This window comes from Choloepus didactylus, chromosome 18 (assembly GCF_015220235.1).
Source record: "Choloepus didactylus isolate mChoDid1 chromosome 18, mChoDid1.pri, whole genome shotgun sequence".
Taxonomy (NCBI): domain Eukaryota; kingdom Metazoa; phylum Chordata; class Mammalia; order Pilosa; family Megalonychidae; genus Choloepus; species Choloepus didactylus.
In genome coordinates this window covers 28,194,245-28,215,682 of record NC_051324.1, presented here as the reverse complement: position 1 = coordinate 28,215,682, position 21,438 = coordinate 28,194,245, and the positions used below count along the sequence as shown (strand labels likewise).

The 21,438-nt window shown below is 33.4% G+C and overlaps 1 protein-coding gene across 7 annotated transcripts in view; it reads right to left on the bottom strand.

Annotated features, from left to right (window-relative positions):
* Positions 1-331: 331 nt before the first annotated feature.
* The window catches only part of RHOT1 (ras homolog family member T1), a 58,034-nt gene continuing 36,927 nt past the window's right edge, over positions 332-21,438 (bottom strand). For 2 of the 7 annotated variants that reach the window (XM_037808985.1, XM_037808980.1), the window contains exons 14-21: positions 20,406-20,506; positions 18,888-19,018; positions 18,113-18,196; positions 16,421-16,540; positions 15,248-15,450; positions 14,075-14,170; positions 12,329-12,451; positions 332-1,451 (exon numbers count right to left, since the gene is read on the bottom strand). In XM_037808985.1, coding sequence (XP_037664913.1) covers positions 1,334-1,451; positions 12,329-12,451; positions 14,075-14,170; positions 15,248-15,450; positions 16,421-16,540; positions 18,113-18,196; positions 18,888-19,018; positions 20,406-20,506 — 976 coding nt within the window. In that variant the 3' untranslated portion in view covers positions 332-1,333. The other 5 variants (XR_005212662.1, XM_037808982.1, XM_037808981.1 and 2 more) reach the window with 5 other exon arrangements.

The following is a 21,438-nucleotide window of genomic DNA, read 5'->3' as shown; positions in this document are numbered from 1 at the left end:
TGATTTTGTGAGGAAATGTCCCTCAGAACGATGCGGGAAAATGTCTGTGTTAAAATGTGTGTTAAAAGAACAAATAAACATGTAACCATGGTAGAAAACACATTAGTCAGGTATGAGTGGGAGAAAACAAATGGACTTTTTAAAGAACAGATTTCCCCACAACTTTTTAAATAGATCTCCTCTTATATATACAAATCATATTTGTCTTCTATCCTAATGAGTACTATCTTTTTGTACAAGAAAATAACATTCAAGATAAGAAAGATAGAAATCAGAGGACTTCACTCACATATATACAGAAATATTTACTTTGTAACATAAAAACTCAAGATCACAGTATATAGCAGCTATTTATTTAAATACTTGAAAAGGTTGATGATGAAAAAAAATAGGTTTATCATGAGAGTTTATATTCATTAGATTTATTTTATCATTTAAAAAAGTGCTTCCTCTAGGTTACCCTAGCCAGACATAGAACACTTCATGTCACATGCAGGTACTATAATTATACTATCACAGACATGGCCATTATAGAATGATTTATACTTCAGGAAGAAATTCAACAGTAGTAATGGTGACTGTTTATTTAAACTAAAAACATTGATAATTTACAATTTGTTTTTCTCATTTGATTGAAAGGGTTATAAAATTCAACATACTGACAAATGTGGCAACACAATTATATAGATAATGCCTCTTCTAATTGCTTTTAGCTTACCCCTTCCTTAAAGGAGAGCCTCACACTCAGTATACAACTTTCTAGACTGTACAATGGCTTCAAGGCAGAATAACCATAAGTGGCCCTCTTTTCTTGAACTGAAAAAAAAAAAAGCTGACACTGACTTGCTTGTTTTTAAAAACAGAAAGAAAATGGCAAATTGTGCCTTATGTACTTACAGAACCCAAAGGATCATTCTGAGTCAATGTGAAATAAATAGGTGATCCACAATTAAATACAATCTCTGGGTTGACTTAAACCTAGGAGAGTGAGCCAACTGAGCACTAACAAGATACCATGTAAAAATGTCTACAAACATCATTTCCAGAACTGAGTTTGGGAGACCATATCTTGCCTGAATATGTACATTATTTACAAAATATTCCCTTTTGGCCTCTGAAATGTAGCCATTTTAGTTTGGCTGTTAAGCTATTTTCTTTCCATATGCTAGCCAATACTGCAGTTATAGCTATAATTAAAATACTCTTACGCATGAATTACAAATATTAGTAAAGTAACTCTGCATGTACAAATATTTCAGTATTTCCAGCAGAATTTAAAGCATTCAGAATGTACATAAAAGTATTTGTTTGGGGTAGGGCCAGTATTTTTTAATCATCGCTGTTTCAATAATGCTTTGTACATAGCAAAGCCCAAAACTGCAAAAACAGTAGCACCAAAACTTGCTCGAAGCCAAAACGTGGAGCTCTTGAGGTCAGCTTGTGTCACATGCCTGTAGTCAGAAAATATAATTAATGTTTAAAATATGATGAATGTCAAAACCTTATAGCAGTTATGTAACAGTCTACTTTTAGGGAAGTATTAGCACACTTGTCAGGCTAATTGCATACAGTAATGCTTACCAAAAACATTTATCAATATAGCAAGCATACATTGCTTAGATAATCATTATGTTAAGGAAAAGACACAGTGTAGACCTTAATAAAGACAAATGTCTTTGTGATTAGCCACTATTGTGATGTAGACAACATTTAAAATTTTACGCATTTTCTTTGCATGGAAAATGTGTAAGTTAGACAAATCAAATCAACCTACCACTTTTGAATACCATCACACTCCTTCAAAATGAAAGGTAAGACTGAGTTCTCACAATTTTGAGAGTCAGTTTCATGGAACTTATAGCAGTGTGCAATCTCCTGTCCCCAGAAACCACAAAGCTATCTTGTAAGCAGTTAAGTGACAAGTGTCAATACTTTTCTAAGAGCAACAATTAAAGTCAATTTTGGAAACACTGAGCCCCAATAAAAATTTACCAAAAAAATCCCCAACGGGAAGAGGAAAGTTTACCAGTTTGTATTAATTTACTTACTGCTGATAAAACAAAATAAAATAAAATAAAATAAAACAAAACAAAACCCTGGAGTTAGTCAGACAGGCAATGACAATGGTACCAACTAAAGGACATAATGTAACGTGTATTGGAAGATAAATGACATAAAGAACCCATATTATGCATGAGAAGAACAGGGACAGTGTTTACCACAAACTGAGTTTGTAAGCATGCTCAGTCAATAACACTGTTAAGTACCCTCAAGAGTCTCAAGTATGACAGCTTATTATGAAGAGGATAAAGCTTTAAATAAAGTTGGAATATTTTATTGAAGAGACACTGAAGTTTTAGTTAAGTGAACACAATTGAGGTGATGTAGAAAACTTGCAGAATTAAAAGCTTAGAGCAACTGTCTAGATCAGGTTATTTTACAATTATGTTAAATAAATAAATTAGAAGCAAATGTCTGACATCATTAAAAGACAAAGACAGCGACACATGCAAGAATTAAGAGCCAAGAATATAAATTGTATTAAAAATTACTTTGCCTCAATAATAGTCAGAGCGAACAATGAGATTAGCTACCAGAAAATGTTATCTGTACAGCCTAGAAACAAAAGTCTACAAAACAAGCTAGAGTGTTCCATGCTTATCACCACGGCAAAGCAACATACAGCACTCCAATTTCTCATCCTCCCCAGTTTCTATTAAAAAATATCACTCCTCACATAATTATTTTTTTTTAATAAAACAAAGTGATAACACAGGTTCATTCCACCTTGCAAGTTAGTTCTTTCCAACAGGCCATGTTCTATTAAAAAAACAAAAAACAAAAAACAAACAAAAAACACATCAGGGAAGAGAATACTTGGGTTATAGTTTTTCCACTTGGAAAAACTCCAACAAGGCCAATGTTGTGGGCAATGTTACCTGGCTTCAAGAAAAAGTGGACCATGAGATGACTCCATGAAGATGGAATCTTCTATAGAGCTGATAGTGTGCACCTGGTGAGTAATACTGCCTTCGTCGTCTGCTAACAGCATGGCACCCCACTCAGCCACCCGGGCTCTTAACCTTTTATACACATGCACACAGTTTGCAGTTCACAGCAGAGCTCACAAAAGAAGGGACTCAAAATAACATCTCTCAATTAAACATTGCACATATAAACTGAGTTGGCACCTGATAAAATGCATCTCATGCTTTCTCTATTTTAAATAAATGTATTCTGTAGCGGAATTGCCAAACTTAAAAATAAATCTAACTATACGTACTTTTTAAAAATATTCACATACAGCATGAGGAAACCTACAGCTGTTACATATATCCTCTACATATCCCTCTGAGGCTGCTCTTTGTATATCTGAAATACTAAGAGAAGTCCTTGAAAACAATGCTATAGAGTACCTGACAATATGTGGTGACCATACATAGTCATTCAAAATGAGGCTATGAAATACTAGTCATGAAATTCATAGATGCTTATAATTTTGGACAACCCAAAACTACAAACACACATCTATGAAAAATTGAGTTCAACATCCCAAATCATAGACTGCCATGGACCTATATGAGTTTCAAAGTTTACACCTCCAAGTCAACAGGAATGTAAGAATTAAAGTGAGAACACAGGCTAAAAGTGTATCACAGCTTTTGCTTCAGCTTTGGTCTCCCCATGGTTATCATGCCTCTTCACTAAGGGAGGACTTTTTGTAAAACAATTTTTACAGTTATTTTTTAATGTAGGAGGAAAAAGGGATTAGGGTTAAAGCTAGCTGTAATTACATTAATATAATCCTACCAATTCAGTCAAAATGATTTCTCATATATTTTTCAAATATGGATATCCATTTCTCATCAAATATGGATATCCATTTTACACAGTTCATTTTGTTATGGTTTAAGAAAGTATTCCCATTCATGAAATAATATATTCTGACTGACTTTATTGCTTAGTTTTCTTCTGCATTTCAAGACAATATTCACAATTTTCCCCCAAGCTATAGTCTAGCCTTTGTATTTTTTTAATGAGAAACAATAGAGATACATGCTTAAGATATAGCTGGTTTAAAACTTAAGGCAACTATTAACTCATGAAATTTCAGTGGTTCCATCAATGTTACAGCAGTTGTTTAAGACACTTTTAGGCATGGAAAGCTACCTAGAGAAAGATTTTATGCCTTTATGATATGCATTTAAAAGCTGCATTAACCAGGCTCTATTTATAAAAGAGCAAACATTTATAATTGACAACTCTTTGTCATTGATTAGCTAACTGAAAACACTGAATAGAGAATAATAGGCTCTTAGAGCCTAAGTTAGCATTCCCTAAGTAAGTATCAAGAACTGATTTGTGTTTGTCATTTCAGGTCTCAAGCAAAAGCAGAGTAACAGTTTATAAAACTGCTTCCAAGTTCCTTTCTAAACTCAAGCATAAATAATTCGTCCACAGTTCAAAAGCATAATTCTTTCAAAATAACTCACATAAAATATCATCTTAGAATAAATTATAATATTACATGTTTTCTTATTCTTAAATAAAATTTACTTTCTTTTGACTATGTAATTGGTAAAATATGCTCATTATAGGATATATGGAAAATAAAGAAAAGTAGGAGGAAAAAAAATCAACGAAAGTGCCATCACCCAAAGGCAACTACCTAAAATTTGGCATATTTCCTTTTAGACTTCTTCTATGTATTTTTTACATAGCTGCAAACACAATGTTACATAGTTTATACACTTTTATATCCCTTTTAAAACCTACTATAAGTATCAGAACTTTTCCATATATTATGGAAATCCATTTAAAATAGCTGTATTATACTCCATTCTCCTATTGTTGGCTGTCTCCTTTTACTGGTGACTATAAATAAAGTAATGAATGTCTTAATAATAAAGTTGTTTTCCATATTTAGGACATTTTCTTCAAGATAAATTTCCCAAAAATGAATTACAAGGTCAAAAACTGAGTGTGTGCATACAAAGGTTCTTTTTCTACCTGGTGATATATATACAAGAATCACCAAATTTCTTTACTCTATGTGGAATAAGATCATTTAATTCAGCAATATCTCTTTTTAGAACATAAGAAATAATGAGTAAACGCTAGAATAGAACTTTAATTAATCATTTGCAGCTTGTCAGAAGCTTTCCAGTTCTTAGGTGGAAAATTCCTGCATCTAGGATGCCGGCTTTTTGACTAAGAACTGCTGAGTGTCCTATGTGTGTATCAGATGGCAAGTGTTCCTTGGCACAAATGTGGGAGACCAATCAGCATGTTTGGACTTGGGCATTATTAAGGCTGCTACGTAACAATGCAGAGAGAACAAAATGCTTTAAAATCCAGCCAATAAAGAGTTAAATGAAGAACTATTTGTATAAGCAGCCACACAAAGCATTTACAGGGAGACCAAAATTCCAGTGTACCTATGCTGAGAATTACTTAAAGATGAAATAAAATCTTTATTGGTTCAATGTATTTAAGCAATAATAAAGAGAATGTTATATACATTGTAATATTTAAACATGTAAAACACCAAACTGTAAAGGGCACAATAGGATTCAATCCATTCTAGCTAATCCCAAAAAGGTTTTGTGTTCTTGTTGTTTTTTAACAGGGAGACTGTTTAATAAGCCCTGGGGACACAGCACAAAAGCACCAAACTTCTCTCCGTGGGAAAATATAAGAAAACAACTTGGGGAAAGGAGCTGTTTTTCAACTGGCTGGATTAAATATGGTATTTTAAATACTACAGTTAGAATCGTTTTCTATAATCGTTCACAGGACTGTCCTTCTGAGGTATAAAAACTGTACAGCCTTTAAGGACCTAAAAGTCTGCAGAAATTAGAATTTGAGGATGGGGAAGAATTCAGAAAGGTCCAGGTATCAAATAACCTTGTCTTAGAGTGTGAGCTATTCTGCAGAGGAAGGAAAAGTTGAATAGAACATATTTAAAAGCAGACAAGCTAAGAAACTAGGAAAAGCAGTTCCATGCACAAAACTCTCAGAGAGTCACTTTTATCAGTCCTCCCAAATAATTTCTCTTAAATGAATTTGAATTTTCTATTTTTCATTCTTCCCATTTCAGCATTTTATCCTTTCCAAACATAACAATGGTTGCTAATATGAATGATCTTCTAATTTTCCAACTCTATCCATATATGCATCTTAGATATAAATTTTCAAGATAACAAAATACCTTGAAACAGCCCATCTAACTGTAATGCATGTACCTAAAGTTACTAGGGTTCAAAGCTATCATATATAGCTTTTTCCTATTTGCAACTACATTATCAAGTTAAAAATTATACCGAGGCCAACAAAACTATAGTTAAGAATTCTGTTTTTAAATATTCCACTTAAAAAAAAAATCTTCTGGACCCCCTTGCTTTTATTTCTTCAATTGTGTCTGCCTATTGAAGTATTTTCTATATTTATTTCTAATAACAATGCCATTACTGCTAATAATGACAATTCTCTTACTAGAACTAGCAGTCATAAAATATTTTAATAAGCTACTTCTCAAAATAGGTTAAGAAATCAAAATACAGCATCCAACAAAGATGAATTGCAACACAAACCACAAGCAAGCTGTTAACTGCGCATGCCTAAACAATAACATACTTTGGAAAAGGACATAGGTGTGCACCAATGTCAAGAAATGCTTTGCCAAAGCATCAGAAGAATTCAAATTTATAGATGATCATAGCAACAGAGGAAATGTTCCAATATCTGTACGTTAATTACCAATGCTTTAAAAGACCAAATTTGGCAAACTCCACCTTGTCATGACCTTCAAAATACTAATCAAATGGCAAATATTTTAAAAATTATAAGCAGTAGCTGCTTAATTAATAAGAATTTACAACACAAGTTATTGTGTAATTTTAAATTTATGACTGTGTATTTAAATCCAAAGAAAAGCCTTTAAGGACCTTCATACATGGGAACATAGAAGTCTCATATGAAATTATAACATAGGATTTCCTTGGATACAGTATTTTACTAATATAATATCTAGGAACTCTAAGATTCTCAAAAGAATCTCTGTAACATTAGATTTCTAGGTGTCTATCCTCTTCATAAGGCAAACCCACGAAAAAGGAGTTCATTTTGATTGGACAACAGCAAAATTCTTTCTACAAAAAAGGGCTTCTATATTAAGTAACAATTTTAAACTACTTATAGGAGGAACTTGGGTGATTATAAAAGCAATAACATTAATATAGGCAAGTGAAATAGATCATCAATGAATGGCTTAAAATAAATGTCACATACATCCAATTGAAAAATACATTGAGAACAATAGGTAAGTTCTCTGTAAATACTCAGTATGGACTACGTATGTACTTTTTTATCAAAGTAAAATGCTGCTTCTGAACCAAAGAAGTAACCTGAATAAATAATTTATATGGCCAATGCAAATAATAAGATGGAATGAAAGAAACCCTAAAATCAAAATGTGCACCAAAGTAAAACATACCAAAATAATAAATTGTAAAGTAAACCATTTCTGATTAAATTACAGGTTAAGAGAAGTGGGGATTATGCACAGAAATCCAGCTGGGAAAGATATCAAGAGGAGTTAAAAAAAAAAAAAAAAAAAAAAAGACTAAATGGCACAGACAAATGAAAATGAACTCCTAAAGGAAAGGACAAATTAAAAGGTCACAGCACACTACTGTTTAGTAACATTCTCATGCACAAAATGGGAGTGTTCTGAAGTTGGAATAATAAATACTTAATAACATAAAATCCTAGGTAGTTCAAACCAACAATCAAGTTCACTCCTACATAATCACTTTATCACTATCTGATTAAAAGGGGAAAAAAAAAAAGTTAATGTGACAGAGTACATTTAAAAGGTACCTAAATAAAATATATTTGAAAAGTATTTCCCTCTTAATTTACATTGTTTCAAATGAAAACAGTTCCAAAGATTAAAATCATCTGACCACACGTTAACCATCTTCCAAATATATTTAAATTCAAATAATTCTAGTTATTTATATATTATTCTAAAGAAAAACACAAACCTATCCAGAGTTGAGGAATGGGACTACAATTACTAAAGAACTAAATCATTTAAGATAAATGTGCAAATAGTTTAATATTCCTCTTACATGCTGAAGTCAATAATAATTCAGTTAAAATTGGAAAGAAAAAAATTGTTACTACTTTCTACTTAAAATATGTAATGTCAGTAAATAAGCTCAAGAAAAAGATACTTAATCTTTTCTGGCTAAAGTTGACAATTTCAGAAATGAATCTGTTGAAACTGCGTAAGTGTAAATTAATTAAGCTTAAATCCTTTCGTGATCACGTTATAGCACTTTCCTTTTTAAAGTGAGACACTAAGCTCACTGAAAATATAACCAAAGGTTTAAAATTTTTTTTAAATGACAAAATATTTGGAAAGGTACTCAAACACAGATACCATATTTTCTTCATCTTCATATTCTGCCCTAGCTCACAGTAGGTTCCTCTCCAAAGCAGGTACTTAACTTAAGTATCCTGAGTGAACAAATCAAGGTGGAAGTGGTGGGGTGAGGGAGTATGTGGCTTTAAGCATGTTATTACATCTGGAATGATTTCTATTTCAGTGACCACAATTTTTAGAAGTACATTAAAACATGACTTTGGCATGTATTTACCAATATTTGTCCACTAGTGTAATTTTTTGCAGAAATTTAATGAAACTTCTTGCTTAAGTAAAAATACCAACATTTCAGAACTGCTCTTTTGCAGTTCTTAAACACTAGACATAACAGTTCTGATTTCTAAAAACAAAAAAACTTAAGACTTAGTGTTTAGTGGGAATACTCTCTACTGAAATACAGTGAAAATTCCTTAAATTTTTACTCAATTAATTAATTAATCTTTTTCTGCTCATGTAACATTAAGATATCTAGCATGACATACCAATAGTGACCAACCACTAAAGGCTGCCGAAACCAGAAAAGTAAAGGCCCTCCCAAAATAATAGGGAGAGGTGATTATTTTCAACAGACCATCCAATAACTTTTTCAAATTCTTCATGGAAAAGAAGTAAAATATTGAAGGGGGGAGGTGGTGGGGGAAGATGTTTTCATTCCCTAGATGTCTTTTTTTTTTTTTGCATGCATTTTCACAACTCAAGGCAATACCTTAAGACCGAGGTAGCAAACCAGTGGGTGGCCAGTAAACATGCTTTATTTGTTCTGATTAGCATTTAGTTTTTTATTAATTAATTGCCATTATTTAAATATCAGGAAATTTCACATAAAATCCTGATTTCCAGGGCCTCAAAGAATCAGAGGATCTGGCAATACTAGGCCAGCACCACAAATGACCACTGAGTGGCGGCAGAGGCCTCTTTTAGACAGGGCCTGTCGAGACCACACCTCTCTCATTTCTTATACTTGGCTGCCCTCATCCTTTCACATTATCCATCCAGTCCCTATAGGTACTGAGTTTTTGGTCCCCACTCCCACCTACGTTACCTATAGTCTTTTGTAAACTGGAAGAAACTTCAATATAGAAGCCCTAAAATTCCACTGCACTTCTATCAAATGGATGACTTAAATACTAACAGGAATCAGAAACTTTTTTTAACGTTCCACTCTTTTCCCTCTTCATCTTTTCCATTGTTTCCATTCTTGATTACCAGATGTCAGTGACATGCACTGACACGATCATTGAATTACTTTCAGTTTATAAATACCTGTGATACCATGTACTGATTTCTCTTTGAGGATCACTGGATAGAGTAATTTACTATCAACAAGCACATCCATTTAATACACATCCAACTATTTCATTTGGGAGCTGACTAAACCAACAGAAGAATAAAACTGTTGCCACCAAAGACGCAGACAACAAATCAATCTGCAATTTTGGACAATCAAGGGCTTCTAGAATAGATATCAAAAGAGGTGGTTTGTGAACAACAATTACTAGGAACCTAGGTAGACTCACCACACAGAAGTCACTTCCAATTAAGTAAAATTACTACTTAGGTAGATAGAAGAAAACAGTAGATTTCAGAAAAGCCCCTCATAAAATTTCTGATAAGAAGATAAAATGTGAGCTGGATAATAATCCATTTTTAATTGACTAAAAAAATCCTTCCCCAATAATTCTGAAACTGTATGATGGGGTAAGAGTGGAACCTGTATGATGGGGGAGAGGCTTGCTTGCGTTAGCTCTCTCTCTCTCCATCCTCTGGGTATTCAACATTATTTTTTAATCAGCAACTTGAAAGATAAAGAAGACATATCTATCAAATTTTCAAATAACACAATGCTGAAAGAGATATATAATGGGACAAATGACTGGATAGCTAGAACAAATGGATCAAAAGGAAGAATATGACATTTAATAGGGATAAATGTGTCATCTGTATTTAGAGTCAAAGAGTCAACTAAAAATGTCAAATACACAATTAGAGAAGAAGGGACACCTGGTTAACAGTGCTCATATAAAAAAAGAACCTGATATCAACTGACACAAAGATTCATACGCATCAACAGCAGATGCAGTTGGTAAAAAGTTAACTCATGCTGTAGACAGATGCTGTCCTAACTGAAACATGACTGCCCCGTGTTCCAGACTAGTCAGAACATTTCTGAATCACTGTTCTCCATTCTGGTACACCTTTTAAGAGGTACTCCGAAAACCTAAGGGGCATTAAGATAAAAACCACCAGGAATGATGAGGTCATTAAACCACCCAATTTAAGAAAAGGCTGAAAGAAATGGGGATGTTCTACCTGGAGAAGAGAAAATTAGGGGAGGCATGATGGCCGTCTTCAAATGTCTGAACGACTGCTATGTTGAAGAGGGAGTAGAGTGGTTGTATGTTGTTTTAAAGGACAGAACTAAAACTAGAGGAAAGTTATAGGGAGAACATTTTAGTTTAAAAAAAAAAAAAAAAAAGCAAAAGCAAAAGCAAAGAAGCTTCTCTAATAAGGAAAGCTTTCACCAGAAGAACACTCTCTCAGGAAGACTGCAAAGGCACTGTACCAGGTTAGGCCACATAATTGTAGTCTCTTTCAACTCTAGGATTCCCGACACCAGAGCTCCTGAGCATTGTTTGGTTTGAACTACCCTGCATTTGCTCAGTCAGTCTGGGGTTATTACTTTACAAGATGCCACTCAAAGGACAGAGGAGAACTTTACCACCAAACAGTGTGGTGATCCCTTTCAAAGCAGTCACCTGAGACAGCTGAGTTCTTATTCCACAGAGCTTCTAGTGCTCAAAACATTGCTGAACCCTTTTAAAATGCTTTCAAAGTCAGTTTGTTTTTCTCACACAAGAAACAGACTCACCGTTTCATAGACACGGCTAATACACTGCTGGTGGACACAAACTCTCCTGTTCATTTGCCTAGTCCTTGGTGAGTGTCCAATGGTGAAACAAATAACTTATTTGATCTAACTAGCTTGATCTTCCATCTTAATCAAGCCCAGGTCCTAAGGACATATAAATGATTTAAAAAACCTAATTCATCCTTACACACATAAAAAGTTGACATCAGCTACAAATAAATACTGCACAGGCTCTTAAATGTTCAAAAACTGTAAAATCAATTTGAACAAAGGTAGCATGACTAGAATAAAAATATAACCTTTCAAGTCCATTGCTTTGAGGTAATGTATATATCCTATTTTTTGTTTTGTTTTTCTTTTTTAAAAGAACATTATAGGCATACTTCATATTTTGGGTTCAATTACAAAGACCTTGAAAACCAATGTTGTTGTTACTACAGATCTTTTGTTTTCTCCCCATATTCTTTTGAGTCCTTAAAATTGGTTATTATCTTCATTTCCAGAAACGTTACTATGAAAAAACATTCTAGACAGATATTTAAAAGTAAAAGCAGATATGATTATAAATGGTTTCAAGAATAGAGAATGCTTCTAAACCCAAAATTAGTGTGGTTTTAATAAGATGTAATAATTGAATATAAGCTGAGTATAATATAAAGCAATATCTTTTATCTGGGATCAAGGTATCATTTCCTTACTACAAAAGATCTAATCTAGTTCTACAAATCACAGCTATAAGATTTTAATCTTTCTACATATATCTCCTAATATGAAAGATAATTTAATTTTCTTAATGAAAAAATAATCCTAAATATTATTTTCTAGTCTCCTAAATATATTTTTCTTTTAAAACATTATTAAGAATGATTCCAAAACTAAACATTGTCATCACAGTGGAAGTTAGTTGGGCTTGTTTTCTTTGTGGTATCTGTATAATAAATAGTTATCCACTTTTTTCTTTTGTATTTTAACAGAATGCCTGGTATCCAGTAAATAAAGTTAAGAACCTGTTAAGAACTGCAGTGAAGATTTTGTTCTTTACAGATTGCAGCAAGTCTGAGTTGAGGAAGTTCTGACAGATGCAAAATGTACACCTGTTGCAGGTGCACATACAGCGTAACCGGGCATGGCTGCGAAAACACACAGAAGGACAGCAGTTGAGTTTTTACAAATATGGCACAAGTTAGGGTGTGCCAACTTAAAAAAAATGATTTAGGCATAAGCAACACTTTTTGTAAAAGGGAAAAGGATAGTGTGGGGCATGCTAAAGCTGTGCAGGATCCCACATTTACCAAAATGTGGAAATAGTAATAGCTCCCTCCTCCCTCTCTGTAGAAAATCTAAAGAAAATCAACTAACACTTTTGCTTTTTTTGGAGGGGGAGGAGAAATATTACTCAAGAGTCTTAGTGCACAGCAATAGATGGCACCCTCATCTAAATTAATAAAAAGAGAAACTGAGTAAGCCATAGCACCCAGCCAAAGGACAAAGTTTGCTAGCATTTAAATAACCATTCCCTCTTCCTCCTCCCTCAGCATACACATGCCTGAAAACCAGGAAGGAGAAGAGTGACAAATACACAAAAGAGTCAAAAGACGAGTATATTCAACCCTGAGGAGATGTGAACAACATCGTCTTTAATTCATCAAGCACCCTGGATCCCAAAGGAAATCAAAGTGCTTCATAAATTTCCACTCAAACAAAATACAGGGTTAATTTAATCTGCTAACAAAACACAGCAGCTAAGTATCATAGTATGAAACTCTGAATAAGAACATAAAAATTCAACAATGGATCCAATTGAAATTAGATATCAAATTTTGGGAGGCTTTCTGACTCCTTTCTGGTTGAGTGGAGTTGCACTAGTCGGTGCAGGCATATGGGCAATCCATTTCAGTTGGCCCTAACAACTGAAGTAGGGGTCTTCAATGACTGCTCAGTGGTCAGAGCCACTCAGAGATACAAGTCCATCACACTACCCATGAAGAGGTATTGGCGCAGACCCACTCGGAAGAGCGCCACCTGATGAATCAATGCCATCACTTCCTGTAACACTTGAACATTTTTAGAGGCTTCTCAGTCAAAGGACTGGCCCAATCTGACTTGGCTTAGTTTATGAGATCTGATGAGACCGCACAGTACACGTTGGCAGGCTGTGGAGATTAGCAGCATCCCAATAATGCCTAATTCCCAACATGAAGAAAAACAAGAATTAATCTTTTAAAAATTTTTGATAGGCTCAAGATATTCCTTTTCAAAATTTGACTTGTAATGACGAATATATCACTGCTACTAAGTCATTGCCAGCTGTCATACTGGAATCCATCTGTTATTTTATAAATTGAATCTGACTCTTCAACGTACACAAGGCTCCACCCACCAAAAAGGAGGGATGCAAAGTATGCTTAGCAACAGGGAGATGCTTCATGAGAAGTAGTTTGGGATTAACCATATGAAGAAGTGTCTTTGTATGTACATTTATCATATATACACACACACATACAAGAATTACAGTAAAATATATTAAAGCTACAAATCTATGTATAAACACAGTTGTGGTTATTTATAAGATTAAAATAGTTTATTACATAGTAAAAAAGACACCACGATATACCGTAAGGCAGTAAGCCTGACCAAGCAGTGCATTTCTGGATAATAAATAAATGTTAATTAGGTCAAGAAAGGCAATTAGGTACTCCTATAAGAAAATGTCAACAAAATCCCACAGAAGCCATAAATATAAAGTAACTTACAAAGCAGTTTTTAGAAAGACCCAGATTTTTCTCAAATTCTCTATTCTATCAGTGTTGCCCATGTCTCGGGAGAGTCTGTCTCTGTAATGATCCTCTCTGTAGATAACATACATGAGAGTTTTAAAGCAAAGGTAAAACATAAATAAGTTTTTGCTTATTTTAGAGTAATAGGAATGACTTGTCTTCCAATTATTACACAAATAGAATTTCAAGGGTTTGTGGCATTTAAAAAAAACTGTTATTGAAATACCAACAAAGTTAGATTTTTCATTTTTAAAAATCTGTACAAATTAACACCTTTCTGAAAAACCTCAGTGTTGATTTATAGCAATGCCTAATTATTAATCTATTTTATACTACAGTTTACATAAGAAAAATAATTTAGAAGCTAACATAATAGTATATAAAAAAAGCTCGAAAGTACTGAGAAACGCACTGCTGGAAAAACTATCTTGTTACAAAACAGAATTTACACAAAAGCGTTACTTAAAGAGAATGCCATTAAGAACCATGCAATTTTAAGGCAGTTAGCAAACTACAAAGATGACCACAGTCATGTGTTTGTGCATATGCATGTATAGATATACAATAAATGTACATGAAATTTGTGGCTTATAAGTTAATGTATAATACTTACATAGTGGAAATTCCAATTATAACTACTTTTTACAGCACATAAAAAAGATATATCCTGAACTCAAACGCACACATAATTTAAACATAAATTCGTAAAACATTTTAGAATCCTTCATATAACCGAGGTTAATTAATCGATAGAAAAATAGAAAAATGAACTTTATATTCATATGGAAATGCCTTAGACACATAAAGCAACCTAATGCCAAGCCCATTTTATTACAGTAAGAAATCTCTCTTTTTTTTTTTTGCTGGGGAGGGGGAAGCGGAAGGGGGCTGTGTTTTACTGTATTTTCCTGTAAAGACAGAGTCTGCTCAAAAATATAAAAATATTGTCAGAAGCAATGTTTACATCATTTTATTATGACACTCAAAGCAAACTTGCATTTACTCAAATTTGTACCTTCTCATTATGAAGTCTCTTTCTGTTGCTGAACAACTTCTATGTGACAAAGATTCCATCCTCATGGCTTATAATGGCATGCAATGTTATTATGAATCATGCAATATAAAAATGAAGACAGAGCAAGTACTTACGGGTACATGGCCATTGTTGTCAATTTAACAAAGATATCCTTACTGGGTGCATCAGCAGTGTTGCAAGTGAAGGCTTGTGGTGGAGGCATTTTGTGTTTCCTGCAGAAATCAGCGGGCGAAATACTATATTCTTGTTTAACTTCATGCAGGTCTGACTTTGCAGCTATGATTAAGCAGGGTATTCTGCTGTCCATAAAGTGTTGCTATAGAATAAGAAATGTAATCAAAATCTGATGATAAGCTCAAAAAATACTATTTAATTAAATGTGAACTAAAAATTCTTTCTGGATGGTCAAAGTATCAGTAGTTTCAAAGAGAAAAAGTGAACCAAAAGGCAAAGCTTGGCAGTGGTCCAGGTCAGTCTCATAATATATAAGACCAGAAACATTTTTCTAATGATGGAAACAAAACAGACCTACTCTTTAAATTTACTACAATTTGAAAAAAAAATTTTTAAATTAAAAAGACAATAAAAATCTTGAAATAAAAAGACATCAACTTAAAGTCCTCTATCTAAAAGAGTATATTCATTTTCTCATATTACCTCTAGTCCTTGAGCACATGCTCAGGTTTTATGTTTATATAATTGTAGTTATGCTGGACATTGCCATTTGAAAATGTACCATTCCATCTTCCATGTTCTTCAGAATTCAAAACTATTATTTTTATTGGTTGATTATGATTCCATTGGATTATTTTATCTTAATTTCATAAACCATTCTCCTATTGTTAGATATTTACATTATTTCACAGTTGTCTGCTATTAAACACAATGCTAGAATAAATAGTTTCATATATACAGTTTTTTTTGCAACAATTGAATATTGTTGATAATCTCAAAGTGATTGACACACCTTTCAAGCCTCTGGTTTATCCCTCTGCTTTGGTTGTTATTCTTGGTATAACCGGCAATATATGACCTATGTGCATTCCTAATAGCCAAGAAGATCTTCCACTAACACAGAAGTTCTTAACCAGAAATGCACATTAGAAACTTTTAAAAAATAGAAATGTCTGGGACTCTGCCACCTCAGAATGGAACTAGAACATAAACATTTTTTTAAAGAGTCCCACAAATGACTTTGCTGCATTTCCCTTATTAGGAAACACCACACTGCAATTCCATTAAACACCATACAAAGCTAAATATCATAGACCATAAAAGCAACAAACCTTAAAAATCCTGGCGCAGTATTCAAAGGACTTGGGATTACTGACATCGTATACCAGGCATACAACATCACAAAGGATCTCAGTTTCAGTTAGAAATTCTGATTCTGAAATATCATGCAACTTGTAAAACACAAACAAAAAAAAAAAATAAGAAACAAGAATTGTAACAGTGATGCATAAAGTCTTGAGGCTTTTATTACTTGCTTAACTTGACTTCCTGATAAAAACATACTAGATAAACATACTTGTACTGGCCATTTTTTTAAAGTGGGAATTATAGATAAATAAGCAGCTTCTGATTTTGCAGATTAAAAATGGTGATTAAGGTTCTAAAGATGCTAACATTTATTGAGTGACTAATGTGTGCTAGATAAGCCCTTTACACACATTATTCACATTTTACAGATAAAGAAACAGACTCAGACTGATTAAGTGCCCATAACACATCTAACAAGTCATTGGATCAAAATTTGAACTCAGATATAATCCTAAGTCTATTTTCTTTCCACCTTACCTTTTCTCCCCATTAATCAAATAAAAAAAACAAATGACTCTTTACACAGGTCATTTTGTTCTACTTCACTGCCTGCTCTTTTCAATGTTTATTATAAAACTCTCTGAAACAAATTTCTCATCTATGATAGGATAATGATCCAACAAGAGAAAAATTCAGTACTGAGTTGTATAAGATAGAATGCTCTTGATGAGAAGAATAAAAAAGAATGTAAGGGTGAGAAGTGACAATATATTCCAAATAAAGCACTATTTTAGCATACACATTCAGAGGGAGACACGAAAGACTTCAGTTTGCAAAGAACAGAGAAGAACTGGAAATCAGGAAAATTAAGTCAACAATATTTACTGAGTACCCAATGTGTAGAACAGTACTTACAGAAGAATGAAACACAAACAAGGCTCAATAAGAAACTAACAAACAACTTTCATCTTAAAGAATAAAATACATATAAAACTCAATATGACCATCTGACTGACAGATTAAACTAATTCTGAAGAAAAAAGGAAAGGGAATGAACTTTTAAAAGTATCTATCATTTGCCAGAAGCTTCTCATATTAGCTGAACTAATCAGAAATGCAGTTTGAGAGTAAGCAATTTGCCCAAGGTCACACAACTAATCAATGGTGGACCAGGGTTCAAACTGAAATCCGACTGGATCCAAGGAAAGCTTATAACCTCTTTCTATTGTATTTCATAGCATCTTTTTCAGTCATACCCTTCTTTCATTCATTTCTCAGGTTAAAACATTTGTTAACTGTACTTCCCCACGCCAAACAGATAAAACTCTAATCAGATCATAAACTACAAAGCATGTGCACTAAGGTTTTCATATTAATTTCTAGTCATTAGTGGAGGAAATAATGTTTTTAAATTGAGTGGAAAAAAGAGTAAAAGGGGAGTTAAGGATTTTTTTTTTTTTTTTACTTTCTTATTGAGGTATAACTAACATACAGTTAAGAGCACAGCTTGATGAATTTTTACTTATATCTACACTCAAATAATCACCACACAGATAGGCAATTAAAATTAGTTCCAATGAATAAACCAGGTGGAAAAAAAAAAATCACACAAAAGTTCTACATCTAGTAATTAAATTAAACCTAATTAAGTTTTCAAAGTCATTTAAAAATGTACCTAATAATCAAAAATCTTTGTATGCCACACAATTTCTTACCAACAAGTATTTCTCTTGTCCATATACATAAACGGTATTAATCGCATAGTAGGATTTATGATCATCAAGAATTTTCTTCTGCCTCTGAAAACAGAATAGAAAATCTCAATATTTACTGTAAGAAATTACAATAATTTTCATGGACACACACCTCTGTGTGTCTGTGCATATATGTTATAAATAAAAGGGCATTCTTCCTACACTATGTATTATTTGTCAGTACAAGGGGAATATTGATTTTATATTACTTAGTTCTTAAGGCCTAAGACAAAGGATGCATCAGTTCTGCATAAAGTGAAAGCAGTAGCTGAAAAGAAAGTAAACCATATTTTTGGAAGTGTTATTCCAGAGCCACCTGCCGGCAATTCTCATTATATTATAATTTGGTCTGATATGAAACTCATCTGGGAAATATATCAGACTCCTACTAAAGGCAGGAGTCAGAACTGGATACCAGTATTGAATTCAAAATATTTACTGTTCATTTAGTTTATACCAAGCATGGCTAGATGCTGTCACATGTGTATCTATTTAATCCCCATCCAAACACCACCTTAGGGGGGGAAAAAAAGACAAATGACAGCTAACACCAATGCAACAAAGATAAAAGCAGTTCAACAGGATTATTGGTACACTTTAGATTGTACTTTACTAATACATGCAGGCCACTGAATTCGAGTAATCATCTAAAAAGGTTAATGGCTATGAAAAAATTACATAAACACATGACTAGAAAACTTTGTTGGATAAAGTTCTGTTATCAGAGAACTCTTACCATTAAGTTTCTCCCAAGAAGAGCCTGAAGAACACCACTTTTCCCACAGTTTTTCATCCCAATGACATTACATCTGAACACATTTCTTTGAGTTTGCTTTTTCTGAAGGTCTATCTTTTTATCTCTTGTTACTAAAAGGGGAAAAAAAAAAACCCACTAAGTTACCTACTATTTAGATTCACTGAGCATCCATATCACCTTCTGCAAAATAGAGTATTGCTATTTATCACTTTTATAAAGTGTTTGATGTGTACACAAACACACTATAAAACAGCCAGCTATATGTGACAGAAGGGTCTAAGTGGAAAATACGCATTTCTGAAAGTTGGCTCTAAAGTGAATTTCTAGTAATCAAATGATATTTATTTCATTATAAAATAAGTATATACCTTCAACAGGAAAATGATTGCCTAATGGTGAATTAAAAATACAATGAATATAGCCAATATTAAATCCCATCTATTTTTTTCTATGATGCTATCATCATAACAAATTACAAACTAAAAATGCTAATTCAAACCTGTACTCCCTGGATCTGGATCTGTAAAGGCAAAGGGATATGCATTATGGGATTAACTGACCCTCTGAATGTAAATCTGTAAATGAGGCAGGCCAGAAAACAATGCTGTAACATCAGAACAATGGGGCCACTCTGAGGTAAACAGATCTCCTTAATCTGTACCCAAAAACTCAACTATAAAAAAGCTCATCAAGGCAATATTGACAGTTAAAAAAAACTATAAAAACACACAATTGTGGAATAGCTAAACAAATTACAGCACATTCATATGATGACACATTATTTAACATTAAAAAAACAAAAGCATACTTATTGACATACATATTGATATAGCAACAGTTGTCGAGTAAAGAACCTCACACTGGCTACCAACTTTTTTTGCTGTTGAAATGAATGTCTAATTGCTTAAGTACTTTAAAGGGTACTTGCTCTGTTAATTTAAGAAAGTCTGTACCAGATATGGCAGCACTTCTACCAACTGGGATATAAGTAACTGCTGAAATGATTAGTTGTCTAATTTACCCCCATACCTATGGATTTTCTTTAAGTGGATCACATTGCTGTGGCAAGAATGCCTGGTTTACAAGATCCATGAAAGTTTTATTAATGTGGAAAAAAGTCACAAAGCGCAGAGATATAAAAGATCAGGATCATTTGTTAATATGAATTGTTTGTAAGTTTAAAGAAAATTAAAATGCAGATGGACTTTCAGTCCATATTTTTATTGTCCATAGCCCTTTCTCGTTTTCATTGTGGAGTACCCCCAAGGAGTACACCAGAAGCAAAATCTCTACTCTTTCATTTTTTGATGAACATTTAAACCAAACAATAAAATCAAGCATCTCAACTCAAAAGAAATGATCAAATCAAGGGGAAAACTAATAGAGTGTAGACATGGAAGACTAATGAATATGAGTTTATTTTTATTCTTTGCTACTTAGGAAATTGGTTTAAGAAGATTTTTCCAAGTACAAGCTGAAGAGTATTCAGACACTTACCTGTAATGGCTGAAGCTTGAGACTCTTGTTCAGTCAATATTGAATAGCCTAGATAGCCCAAATACTCCAGGCACCGCTGTACATCTAAATAAGTTGTAAGCCTAGGAAAGGGAAGATTTTAAGCGTGAAAAATTCCTAAATGCGCATTTATAAGGGGAAAAATTCCAATGGGTCAAATAATTTTATCACCAGATGCAGCAGAAAATCATTGTCCAACAGTTTTCATTTCCCACATATGCCTCCAACCATGGCTTTTCCTACCCTGCCATTCTTAAAGCAGAGAAGAATGAAAGGGGGTGGCTCCTGTATCTAGTCTACCTGCCCAAAGAGAGCAAGGCTACATAGACGAGCAGTGAGCCTCTGCAAAATCTACAGCAGGTATGTTTTATGTTATCTGCTTCCCAAGTTACATACAGTGTCCTACAAATACTGGCTAATTGAAGACTTAATGACAATTAAACAAATCTGAAAAAGTTTGCCAAAGGCGCAAAAATAACTGAAAGGTACCTGAAATTAGTCTTTCTTATGTATTAGAAAAAAGAAAAGATGCTGCTGTCGAGAAAGTCTCACCAAGGCTAAAGTAATTATGTAAACATGCAAGACCAGAGGATTTTCTCAGAACCTTAGTACAATGTCAACCATGCTATAATTTTAGATGGTAAACAAATCCTCACTGTCTTACTAAGAGAATTCATTACAAACAAACAAACAAATCTCAAAATAAGTCTTAAGTGCCAGTTTACTCCTACAATTACCCCTATTTTGCAAGTATAGAATTGTGCAATAGCAATGACATTTCCTAATCCCTTTGTCAAACAAAAATGTACAAAAAATTCAATTCGGATTGGATGCAAAACTTGTTACTGTTTCCATGTACATCACCCAAAAGCATACACATCCCTTACTGATAAATTCACAAAACACCTATAGTCCATCTTAGGGCTATCGGCAGCACCAGACATCCTGCTTATAGGTAGTTGTGATTGAAGCATCTTAGAAGATCTGACAAACTTAGAAATTACAAATATAACGC